This window comes from Watersipora subatra, chromosome 9 (genome assembly GCF_963576615.1).
Source record: "Watersipora subatra chromosome 9, tzWatSuba1.1, whole genome shotgun sequence".
NCBI lineage: Eukaryota > Metazoa > Bryozoa > Gymnolaemata > Cheilostomatida > Watersiporidae > Watersipora > Watersipora subatra.
The window spans coordinates 28,802,238-28,815,886 of NC_088716.1; the positions used below are offsets into that span (position 1 = coordinate 28,802,238).

The 13,649-nt window shown below is 34.5% G+C and overlaps 2 protein-coding genes across 2 annotated transcripts in view; one reads left to right on the forward strand and one right to left on the reverse strand.

Annotated features, from left to right (window-relative positions):
• Window positions 1-1,976, forward strand: part of LOC137404954 (tubulin--tyrosine ligase-like protein 12) — a 28,012-nt gene extending 26,036 nt beyond the window's left edge. The window contains exon 12 of the mRNA XM_068091180.1: window positions 1,560-1,976. Coding sequence (XP_067947281.1) covers window positions 1,560-1,714 — 155 coding nt within the window. The 3' untranslated portion in view covers window positions 1,715-1,976. The remainder of the gene's footprint in view (window positions 1-1,559) is intronic.
• Window positions 1,977-2,738: 762 nt separating this feature from the next.
• The window catches only part of LOC137404955 (sodium- and chloride-dependent neutral and basic amino acid transporter B(0+)-like), a 43,786-nt gene continuing 32,875 nt past the window's right edge, over window positions 2,739-13,649 (reverse strand). Inside the window, exons 11-14 of the mRNA XM_068091182.1 lie at window positions 11,203-11,366; window positions 9,275-9,451; window positions 3,798-3,897; window positions 2,739-3,083 (exon numbers count right to left, since the gene is read on the reverse strand). Of these exons, the coding sequence (XP_067947283.1) occupies window positions 2,758-3,083; window positions 3,798-3,897; window positions 9,275-9,451; window positions 11,203-11,366 (767 nt within the window). The 3' untranslated portion in view covers window positions 2,739-2,757. The remainder of the gene's footprint in view (window positions 3,084-3,797; window positions 3,898-9,274; window positions 9,452-11,202; window positions 11,367-13,649) is intronic.

Sequence of the window (13,649 nt, forward strand, 5' to 3'; positions counted from 1 at the left end):
TATTATCTTCTTTTTAAATTCAGACGTTCGAAATTTTAAAATTCAGTTCAAATTTGGTTTTCAGTCTTTTTTTTGACTTCTCATCAGTGCTGACTTTCTAGTGAGTAATAAAAATCTATCACAAAAAAAGTTTTAAATAAAATTTTTGCAAAAAGCATAAGTTTATCCTCATTCACAAGCTGACTCAAATTAACGCAAATAAAGTTTGCCTCCCGAACACGTGTACAGTATATGGAGGAATTCTGAGGATAAAATATTCTTTAATTTCTCATTTGATATTTGAATGAGAAAATAATTTGAAATGGAAACTTCCAAGTTTTCATTGCAAATTATTTTAATCTGCAAATTATCTGCATCTTATACTCAGTAGCTTGAAATGTGTGTTTACCTCATTGTGTATGATTTAGTTATCCAAGGCATATATGTTGTTATCGGTTGCACAGGTTTTGATTTTTGGATATACAGTAGACGCTCCTATAACGTAAATTCCAGATAACATAAAAACTTTCTGTGACGTTTTTGCTTCCTACAACGTAAAAAATTCCATATAACGTAAAGTGTCAAGTCGGGCGAGTTTTCAAATTCGATCTGATTGTTAGTTTATTTCGCCGGAATCGCAAGAGAAAAGACACCTTCTGTATATCGTTATATATAACGTTCGTGACATTCTAGTTTGTTGTTGTAAATCGTTAAATGTGTCAACAAAAAGGCGAATAGGATAGCTGCGCATCGTTGATAAATACAAAGACGATCAATTGGTTCAGGTGTTACAGCGTCGGTGTACCAGTCTTAATGCCACAAGTTGGAGTATCGTCGAAAAATTAATTTTATCCTAACCTTGACTCCTGGATAGGGATAGACGCCGAACAGGTAGAACTGTTTTTTATAGTAAAAAGATTTTGTTGTTTTGTCTTATTGCAGACGTACAAAATATTGGTTATTAGTCATGCTTTGCAGAATAGACTGCTGTTCAGAAAAAATAAGCGAATCATTGTAAATGAACGTCGAAAATGTCCCTATTAACTTGTAAATTTACCGCAGTCATGGTCTATAAAACTAGTCAGATTGATCATAAAAAGGAGAAAAGTTGTTTATGCAAACTAATAATTCTGCAGTTACAGTACAGCTCACAAATTAAAAGAGTTAAGTGAAGATTTTCCTTCCAGCATTGCCAAAGGGGCGAGTTTGAAAAGATCTTGGAACAGATTAGGCAATTTACATGTATTTTACTGTTCTCATAACATAAATTCCCTATAACATAAATGTTCTTGGAACGGATTGTTTACGTTATAGGAGTGTCTACTGTATTGTAAAATCAGATGCTTGTTTGTAGGTAAGAGCTCATACTGACTGTACAATTACTTGTTACGCTCATATATACAAGATGTTATCGTCCTCCATTGAGCTGCTCGTCATGCTTACATGTGTCTTATTATATCTAAGATCTCCACACACACACACACTTGTCCTTAAGTTTAGGTTCATCACGTACATCTACCTTTCAATATCTTACCGATGATGGGCAAAACTAGCCGACTCATGTTTGATTGCACTTGTAGGTCAAAAGGTCATGGTGCCGCAGATTCTCGAGTGTAACTTCACACCAGACAGCAAGAGAGGATGCAAGAATTACAATGATTACTTTAACCACACATTCAAAACTTTGTTCCTTGATGATTCACCTGATCCTGACGGTGAAATCATCGTGTCGTGACCCTTGTATCGGGATGGTTGACCTTTGTTGCAGTATTTTGTCACTATAGTCGTACCTCGACATACGAACTTAATGCGTCCCGGGAACCAGTTCTCATGTCAATTTTCTCGTTTTTAAAGCATATTTGCAATATAAATTAACTAAATGCAAATTAATATGTTCCCATTCTCTGAAAATGTTACCTAAAACTGGATATTACGATAGAAATTGTGTTTTAATTGTACTAATTGACTACCTGTACTCATAAAGTAACAAATACCTATCTAGTGGTTATGATCTGCAATAGAGTGTAACATTATAATGTACAGCACTGTATGGAGTTTTTACCTTGAAGACAGATATAGTGGCTAATGGCGGTGCGATGAGAGACTTCACGGCAACATGTTCGGTATGCTACATTTTGGTGTCGCTACGTAATACAACATAAAATTTAAATTTAACTCAAATAAATTTAGCTTACTAAACAAACACTCAAAAAAGTTTTAATCTTATACTAATCGTAATTCTAATTTTGTTTTTATTTACATATTTTGGTCTTGCGGCATATCGCTTTTTGCTTTGTTTTTGGCCGGCCTTTTAAAACTTCAAAGTGATCCTAAGCGAAAGACTGCTGTTCTCGAAAGCGGCCTCTCGCATACTTGGCCACCGAGCGGTTGCTTCCAGAATTGTCTCGTATGCTCATATCTCAAGCCAAGATTTTACTTGAAATTCTGCTTGTATCACAAATTTATTGCAAATTCGGACACTCGTATGTCGAGTTATAACTGTACGCTGAGTTTTTCAGCGTATTATTTTGATTGTGAGGATACGGATAACTTATCAGACACGCTTTCCAAGTTATGTGAAAACCTTAATTGAGCCCAATTCTTATTTGCATATATATTACAATACCAATATATTACAATACCAATATATTACAATACCAATATATTACAATACCAATATATTACAATACCAATATATTACAATACCAATATATTTCTGTCAGACAATTTATTTCACTTTGAAGTTGCCATTAGAGATTTACTGCTAAATATGAATATTCATTCCAGATTTCCTGAAGTTGTCTCTCGTCGTTTCATTTTATTACCTCGCTTAGGGCGCTTGGTTCCTCCCAAATTACTGTGCCGCGATGCTGATTTACGGCTTTGTTGCGATTTCTCTCGTTTTATGTCGGAATGCTTGGGCTGGAGGCTTTTGGGCATGTTATCGCTGTCGTCATCAATCGCTACTTCATTCACGGATAGACCCCGCCTTGGTGAACTCGAGTGGGCCTTTCTGGAAAGACTTTTCTTTGAAACACTCATCTTAGAGAGGCTTTTATGTGTAGGTGTTTCGCTGATAGCCTCTTCGCTGGGCGCCAATTGTTCTAAAAACATAGAAAAATCGTCATGACAGGATATAGCTAGTCCAATCCTAAATTGAGATTGACATACCGCTTCTGCTATAGAAGTAGTTTACTTAGCATGTGAGCTATAGATCACTCATGCTAAACTTGACAGGCAGTTGTAAATTCACAGTAATGAGTATTAGTATAGTTTTCATTTTAAGGTTGCCTTTTCTTTTCCACCTATATCCCAAAGCTATTCTGATAAAAATACTTCTTTCCATGAGAGAATAATTGTTTACACGCTTTACATTAGAACTTGATAATAATGAGTAAATGCCATTTAGCTAACTGAGTGCAGTCTCATCTTTGATTTTTCTATATGAATCATAAAATGGACCAATCAAGCGTAAACGAAACTCACTGTGAATCAATCATGGTTTGATTGAATTTCCAAGGGAGCCAATCAGAAGCAATTGCTCCAGCATCAATTTATTCGCTTTTTCACTTGCTCAAAAACTAATCTGGTTGTACAAAGTCAGCAGTAGTATTAATTTAAGCTTGTATCTTTTCTCCAGTTTATGGCTTGCTTTACATTTTTACATCAAAGATTGGTTATAGTTTCACTGTACAAAAACAGCCAGTTAAACATGCATGTAGAGGACATACACACTACATCGTGTAAAGTGTTGAGGCATGCTAAATATTAATACACCTCATATTACATTTAAGCAATTGTACTTGTGTGGACCTCACCATTTTCACCATCCATAGCTCTGGTAATCCTACTCAGACGCTTTTCTAGGTGTTTGTGTACCTCTAATGCTGGCCCCCACAGTCGCGTTGGTTGGCGTGCCTACAAATGTGTCAAGGGATTCTATAAGCATTACATTGTTTAACTACTGTAAGTTCTGGGCTTTGATACCATTTCACCAAAGTTAACATAAGTTAATATTTATGAACATGACTGTATATAAGTTTTATAAGCTGTATATTATATGTGTAAGTGTGAGTGTTTGTCCATCCAGTTATAGCGAAAAAGTTTTACTAATGAAAAAGCCGATTTGCAGAAGATTCGTTCTCGTAACCTTCTGTTCCTCATTTAGCTTACCTATCAGACTAGGCCTTCAACTGAGTATAACGATCCATATTAGTGAAGATATTTATTACATCAGTTAAAATAACAATCTTGCGTCACACAACGATTACCAGCTGACCTCACTAGGCGAATACCCGGGGTTGCATGGGTAATAAAACAGCTTATACATACAGTGAAACTCGGATAACTCGCACTCGGATATCTCGAACACATGGGTAACTCAAACGGATTTGTTTAGTTCGTTCCCACGCAATGATAAATTGCTTTAGATAACTCGACCTTAACTTCGTTAACTCTTAACAGTTTTTGTGGCTACCGAGACGGTTGTTATTGCTTTAGAATATCACTTTATTCCAAGCCATTGAGATAAACAACTTTTAGTAGTTCTTAGGCGTCATTATTACCACTGTCGGCAAAGTATTTTCGTTAACGACTTTTCTAAAGGTTTGCAAAAAATCAAATTTTACCAAATCCGCTTGGGGATAGCCTTCCACAAGCAAGGAGAAGCGAAGTAACCTTCAGATAAACTTTAAGAAAAATCAGCAAAACCGGTTTGTTGTTAAAACGCTCAAAAGGAAAATATGTTTTTTTTCTGAGAGTTTCAACCGCGATCAGGTTTTGCCTATTTTAATTTGAAAACGTCCTAACAGTCACATCACCTAAAAGAAACAAACGAATCTCAAGTAATAATGGAAAATATTTATACTTTCTGATAAAAATTGTTAAAACACTACACGAGAGGTCCCTTAATTTGCAACAAGCAATCAATGCTTTTGATTTATATATAGTTTGTATATGTACTGATAAATACAATAATACATGCACTTGTGACAATGTTCTCATAACTTGAACTCTCTGATAACTCGAACACTTTCTCTCTGTCCCGTGAAGGTCGAGTTAGCCAAGTTTCACCGTATATGTTGCAGGTAATTTCGTGTAAAAGTAATGTATGTAGGTAATGTAATGTTTATAAGCTGTTTTTATTACTCGTGCAACGCATAGCATTCATCTAGTACATTATATATGTATATTATATATATTTCAGTGTTTTCCATTTGTCTGTTGGTATGTCCAGTTATAGCAATAAAGTTTTAGGAGCATAGAAAAGTTACTTCGCACTGGAATTGAACTCGCAACCTCCAGTTCTGCAGACAAGCGTACTATCCACTACCCCACACAGCCTACTTTCCATACAATGGAATACCTGTGCACATACTTATTACACCTGTAATCTTTAATGGCGGTTGATTAAAATACTTGCGTTTCTCTAATGAAGTAATCTAGTTACTAAATTAGTAGTAATGCAGTTAGTAACTTAGCTTGAACTAATTTTCTAGAAAAAAATTTTTACTAAAAGAAATATTTGTGCCTAGACTTTCCCAAAATGCAATAAATATGTGTATATATAGCATAAACCTAATTAAACATATAGCACTTGCAGAAATAAATAAACACCTTCATTTACAAGTTAGATGGTAAATAAACATCGATTTTTCTGTGCAAAAGATTTTTTACCTGTGTTATCCCAGGTGCAGAGCTACCACATTGCGAGTGATCAACAGTATAGAGCTACCACATTACAAGTGGTTTCCAGTACAGAATAGCCACATTACAAACAGTCCCCAATACAGGACGACCATATTACAAATAACCCCGAGTACAGGGCTGCAAAATTACAAATAGCTCAGAGTACAAGATGAATGCATTACAGATCGTTCCTAATACAGTAGATGCTTCTATAACGTATACTTCCTGTAACGTAAATTCCAGATAATGTAAAGAATTTATTTGAAGTTTTTGCTTCAGACTACGTAAGAAATTCAATAACACATAAAGTGTCAAGTTGGGCAAGTTCTCAAATTAGATTTAAATAGTGATCTATCTCCTCGCACTTGCAAAAGAAAAAAATGACGTGTGTATATCGTTATATCTATTATATATAGAACTTCCATGATATTTGAATTGTCGTGATAGGTCGTCAGATGCGTCGAAAAAACAGAGAATAGGTAGCTGTGCAATTGTTCACAAATACTTGAAGGTGGTCGATTGGTGCAGGTGTTCGATCTACCAATGCAGCGTCGATCCACCAATAGGAATGTCACGAGTTGGAGTATCATCGAAAGTTATCTTTTATCTTAACTGTGGCCCATGGATACAAATAGACGACGAACAGGTAGTGCTGTTTTTCATGGTAAAAATATTTTTTGCTTTGCTTTATTGTAAAAGTATAAAATATTTGCTATTAGTTTGACTTTGCAGAATAGACTTTGCTGTTTAGGAAATATAAGCAAATCGTAAATGAACGCCGAAGATGTGTGCTCACCATCAACTTATTGTAAAATGACCACAATCACAGTCTGTAAAACCAATAAAGTTGATCAGCAGAGAGAAAAGTTATCGATGCAAACCAATCAAAACCAATCAAAAAAGTTGTTGATGTAAACCAATAATGTTGCAGTTACGGTACAGCCTACAAATTAAAAAGTTTGTTTTTCTTTTTGTATGACTAAAGGGGTGAGTTTGGAAAGAACGGAGATTCTACAATTCTACCAGTCTATAGTAATTAGGTCGTCGAGTCAACTTATTTCATCGCAGTCTTTGTATGAAATAAGTTCTCAGTTGCTACCAACTCTGAAACTAGCTACTAAATAAAATAGACATGCCACCATCTTTGAAAAAAATGTTTGATTATAAAACGAAACCAACTGAATCCTAAAAACTTATGTATAGTCAAAGTTGTCTAGTCATTATTAGTATCAATTTGTACAAAAAAATGAGCAAATCGCTTTAAATGAACGTGAAGATGTGAGCTCCCCATCAACTTATAGTGAAATTACAGCAATCATGGTCTATAAAACCAATAAAGTTGATGAGCAAAGAGAAAAAAGTAGTTGATGTAAACCAATAGTACTGCAGTACAGCTTAAACAGTTAAGACTATCATTTTTTTTGGAATGGCCAAAGGGGTGAGTTTGGGAGGATCTTAGAGCGAATTAGGCAATTTACATGTATTTTACTGTTTGTATACCGTCCCTATAACGTTAATGTTCCTGGAACGGATTATTTATAGTTATAGGAGCGCCTACTGTATAAAACTACCAAACTATAACTAGCCTCCTTTATACAGGCGAGTAAATGAGAGAACAAAATGACAGCATCAAGAATGTTGAAAACAGCAGAGGCAGTTTATTAAAATGATTTAGTTTTCTGATTGACAAATCAAGATATAGTAGGAGTACATAGGGAAGGTATTGTTGCGATAAGGAAATTCATGACCTATTGATAAAACATTCGAGCCAAACCATTTTTAGGCTCGGTGAGTGATCACGGTCGGTTCAGACGACACAACGTAATGATTTAGAAAATATAAAACAAAGACTTGTCTTCTTTTATTTTATTTCAACCACCATTACAACATGGTCAGACAACTTCTATTATAACAATGTGAACCAACAACTTATGCCATATTTTGTTGTAGCTCATTGAATTTGAGTACGTAATTCTCTGAACAATTATTTTAATACACTTTCGGTTGATGTGTTTGATCATAAAATTACCTAATAATGCATTTTTTTTTATTCAAAACAGAGTTCACAATAAAAACTTGGCTATCTAAAATGTTTGGTACAGATATTAAAATATTCTACCATGTCATCTAACATATACATTGTATATGTATAATAATATTATTATAAATATTTATATTTAATAATTTTTAATAATTTTTAATATAATATTTATATACTAGAAATTCCACTGTCATACAGCCCACAACCAAAGAGATATTGGAAAAAGAAAGGGTACTGATGGTTGAGAAATGCAATATTAGCAATCAAATGGCACTGCAGTGCAATAGGATAACTTCAATGGTAGCTGTAATGTACTGGGTGTGGGCGTTATTATATACAACAAATAGCAGTAATGAAAGGAAAAGATTATATGTTTATATCTCTCCCCCTGCAATAGGAGAAATGCAATATTGGCCAATATTAGAAGTAAAATGCACTGATATTATTAGAATAACCAATATTATTAATATAGTAATAATATAAAACCAATGCACAATTTGGTTTACATTTCAAAACGTCATAGCTAACAATATCAAGAAGTTGTGACATTTATATAGGTTTTTAGAAAATCTATTTAAAAAGTGTTTGGTCATGACAAACAGCAATAATGAATTGAGAAGATTATATATTTATATCTTTCTCTTTGCAATAGGAGAAATACAATATTAGAAGTAAAATGCAGTGATATTATTAGAATAACAATACTATTAATACAGTAATAATAGAAAACCAATGCACAATTTTGTTTACATTTTAAAATGTCATAGCTAACAATATCAAGAAGTATCAAGAAGAATATTCAAACTTATAATTAATTATTATAATAATCTCATTAGAATCGTTAGAAAAAACTATCATTGTCATTTCCTTTACTTTCACTGCTTTGGACATCAGTTAGAATACCAAAGTATTAAAAAGTTTCCAAAATATCAGTTACTTTGAAATCGGCAAAAAGGAAACGATTTCTGTACTTCTATGTTAATTACAGAAACCTTCGGCAATTCGACAATGCTATAGACTAGTGAAATGTGCACGTTGTTTTTTCGTGAAATGCGCACGACTTAATGGTTCTAATCTCTGTCGCTCGGCGTTTCAATTTCTAGTCTTAACTTATATTAAACCAAGCTTTTCAAGCGTTTTGTGACAATTTTCGGCAAAATTAATTTGTCTATTTGTGTATAATCCGATCAGATGGGTAAGTTTTAAGAATATGTCGACACTTTTCAAAGACTTGGTAACATATTTAAATAGGCTTATATGTGTTTTGTATTGTTATTATACTTTAACGACTCTACAAAACAATGGTTAAATTTGTTGATGAAATTTCGAGACAAGTGTTCGTCTCATTGTTGATGAATAATTTTCGTAAGTTGTGTGCACATGCATTTATCATAAAAACTCTCAAACTTCCCTTCCGCTCGTTTGGTCGTGGGATTATATATTATTATATATCATAATAATATTATATATTATACAATATTCGAATGTAAGAACTCATTGTCTCAACTTGTGGTGTCTTGGAGTCAAACAAACCTATCAACTGCTGTGCTGCTTGCAGTGCCTTACCTTGGTGAGGCTGCAGTTATGGTTTCCTAAAGCTGCCAGAGCTCCAAACAGAATGACGGTCAGCACTAAGACAGTGATAAACCATCCGAGTATTATAAATCCTCTCTCATATATGTAGTCACCCTGCTGCAGCGCCGGCTTGCTGCCGTACTCCACAAGTGAGCCAATCATTAGCATCTGAAATATTTGCTGCTGCTGATAATAGATCTACTCAACCTCTGTTTTCAGTTCATACGAAAAGGATTGTGGGTATTTGTAATAGCGTTCAAAAATCAGGACACACAACAATCAGAAAAAGGGGAGTCAATATAACAAATTTCAATGCAAAACGTTTGCAGCATGGTTATAGCTGTGTAAGTTAAAATACAGTATACGAGTACGCCGGCAGTAATAGCTGTGTGCACAATTATTCTGCAAGACTGTGAGGTGGCTGAGTGGTGAAGTGGTTAGACCGTCGAGCCTAAGAGTAAAACATCTTGAGTTAAATTCCCACGCAATGCATTTTGTTACTAACACTGCGAGCGTAGATTTAGACAGATGAACGACGAGATATGTCTCAAATTATAGCAAATATTTATATGGTAATTCAAAGACTAACAGTGTGTTTTCATTCACGGAAAAAACAAAGTTTAGTTGTGTTGCGTAAAAACTGAGGTCTCCATGAGTTACAAACGTTCCTTCTCAGAACGTTTGTAACTTATGGAGACCTCGGATGATTTGCATAAATTATTCTAGAACATCCGTTAGTTTCTCGTAATAAATCACATAAATGCTCATCAAAAATCATGGAATGAGGGAGTTGAGGTCTTACTAGCATAATAGTTCATATAGGGCTATGATACTTACTAGCATAATAGTTCATATAGGGCTATGATACTTACTAGCATAATAGTTCATATAGGGCTATGATACTTACTAGCGTAATAGTTCATATAGGGCTATGATACTTACTAGCGTAATAGTTCATATAGGGCTATGATACTTACTAGCGTAATAGTTCATATAGGGCTATGATACTTACTAGCGTAGTAGTTCATATAGGGCTACGATACTTACTAGCGTAATAGTTCATATAGGGCTATGATACTTACTAGCGTAATAGTTCATATAGGGCTATGATACTTACTAGCATAATAGTTCATATAGGGCTATAATACTTACTAGCATAATAGTTCATATAGGGCTATGATACTTACTAGCATAATAGTTCATATAGAGCTATGATACTTGTTGAGCGAAGCAGCCACTTATAAAACATGCATGTACCTTGTTTTTGTTTTTCAATTATTACTCAATTTTTTTTAAAGTTTAGTTTTGTAAAATGCAAAGAAGTTGGAAACTTCTACAGCATTGTCCGCTAGGTAAGTACTTAACAATCATAAATTCATGATTTCCAAATATCACCAGATGATTCGATGATGCAAGTAGACGAATTCGCGATGTGTCGCCATATTATGATTGTGTAAAATTTTGTTAGTATTTTTTTGTATATTTCAACATAGAAAGAAACTGTTTTGTGTTTGTGATAATTACAAGCATTTATTTCATTTATGTCATGTCTGTCTGTCTGTGTGCGTGGAAGACCATGGAATGAGCTAATTATAAAACTAGAAGGCCCGTGCATTTTAGTTCCTGTATCACTCACTCTGAAAATCATCAGGTGTGAGATAAATCGACATTACACGACTATATCATTTAAACGATTGGCGATAATCTCTTTAAATTGTGGCAATTTTTCAATCATCTACCTTGTAAATCACCGCTAAACAGTTCAATCCAGACAATTAAGCCATATCATGACCTCTACTCAGAGAGTAAAAATGCATCTGTAATTATGTTTAGTTGGGAGTTTCCACTACGATTACCGAAGATATGGCTTCATTACAAATTTGCCTAAAAAAGGCTTAGTATTCCATCTTTACACTTACCAGACATAAGATTGGTGTAACCAGAGCCCACATGAACAGCCAAAACCATTTGAGCATCTTCCAAGGCAAATAACAGAATTTGTGAGTTCCTATCATCAATTGAATGTCATCTACGAATCTCAAGGGAGACTCCCCTTTTGTCTTTACCGACAGGGGAGCTATGGCTACAATCCGGAAACAGGAGAATCAAAATAATTTCTGAAACCTGTAAATTGTTGCGATTGATTTTGCAATGACCTGAAAAACATTAAAAAGTTTGTCAAATAACACGTGTGACCTTAACCATTTTTGGCATGCAGTCGACAGTGCATTCTGAGAACTAGAAGAAAAGCCCTTTTGCTCAAATTCAATCATGCCTTAAATGGGGGGGGGGGGGTACTGCTTTTCATGTCAGTGTTGTCATTGAAGACTGTTTCCATACACCAATGTACATCTACTCTAATATATACCATTGCTCTGTGTTTCCATACACCAGTGTACATCTACTCTAATATATACCATTGCTCTGTGTTTCCATACACCAGTGTACATCTACTCTAATATATACCATTGCTCTGTGTTTCCATACACCAGTGTACATCTACTCTAATATATACCATTGCTCTGTGTTTCCGTACACCAGTGTACATCTACTCTAATATATACCATTGCTCTGTGTTTCCATACACCAGTGTACATCTACTCTAATATATACCATTGCTCTGTGTTTCCATACATCAGTGTTCATCTACTCTAATATATACCATTGCTCTGTGTTTCCGTACACCAGTGTTCATCTACTCTAATACATACCATTGCTCTGTGTTTCCATACACCAGTGTACATCTACTCTAATATATACCATTGCTCTGTGTTTCCATACACCAGTGTACATCTACTCTAATATATACCATTGCTCTGTGTTTCCATACACCAGTGTACATCTACTCTAATACATATATCATTGCTCTGTGTTTCCATACATTATCTAATAATCTATTATTATCTATATATTCTATATCTTCTATCTTCTATTTTCTATATACAGTATATATTTCTCAAAGTATGTTCGTATGTTTGTCTGCATTCCGGCTATAGCTATTATAAGAATAACTGTAGCTGGATAACAATGCTGACAGAACGTCAAGAAGTACAGTCATTAGAAGCCTAGCGGCTTACTGGAATTTTCCATTGGCAATGTGCCAGGCTAATAGCTTCAAAGTTACAGTTGTTTGACAAAGTTTTAAAACCTTTACAGTTGTTTTTTACTTTTCTTTTAATGTATTTCAAATACACAAAAAGCTTCTCTCATGACAGGTAGTTTGAAAGCTAGAATGGGAAATGTTGTTATATGTTAAAAACAAATCAATTTTCTGTCCAGACTTTTTTATTACCCGGGTAACGCTGGGTCGTACAGCTAGTTTATTTATTTATATATATCAATCTCAGTGTTTGTTTTTTGTTGATATGTTTGCTTTCATCCCCGTGACCCAGTAGCAAGATCTGAAATCCGAGTTCAACTGTTATTCAACTGTAAAGCCTAGGTTAACTTTGCTGCCGAATACTTAACTTTGCTGCCGCATAGTTAACTTTGCTGCCGAATAGTTAACTTTGCTGCCGAATAGTTAACTTTGCTACCGAATAGTTAACTTTGCTGCCGCATAGTTAACTTTGCTGCCGAATAGTTAACTTTGCTACCGAATAGTTAACTTTGCTGCCGAATAGTTAACTTTTCTGCCTAGGTTAACTATTCAGCATCAAAGTTATTCAGATTTGTTAAAACTGATCATTTCGTACTAACTAATGGAAAATGAATTTCTTTCCAAGGAATTTCTTGTGTTACTTGAATTCCTTGTGATCAAGGGTTGATCGCTGGATCATGTTCGCTTGTCTGAACAGAAATAACCTGAGATGTTGAATGGTCTAGCATTGATAGCAACCTGCATCTATTATCTTATAACCTGCAGGTTCCGACTCACAATAAACTCACACTATGGTGAAACACTTGAGCAGTATATTCCATATAAATAGTATATTTACTTTTATATGTTATAAATATATGTATAATTATACTTATTATATGATTATTATCAATTGTTAATATATATAGATTAAGTCTTATTGTTATGAACTATACATACATAATTATACAATTATATATAATATGAATATATAATCATACACACTTTGTTTATGTAATTATATATGCTATAGTTATACAATAATATAATTATATAATGTTATATATAATAAGATATAACATTATGATGACCGATCGTCAAGACTAGAGCCGGGTCAGAGAGTGAAGCCGATCTCGAGACGACTGACACCACAACCGAGTCGAGCCCTGACTCAACACACGAGGTGTCCCCGGTAATACTTCCACTCAGCGGAGGGTCGGCTGCAAAGTTGACCACGCTACCGAGAAACGGAGTCAAGCAACCAGGAGAGGCTATGAAAGATACTGC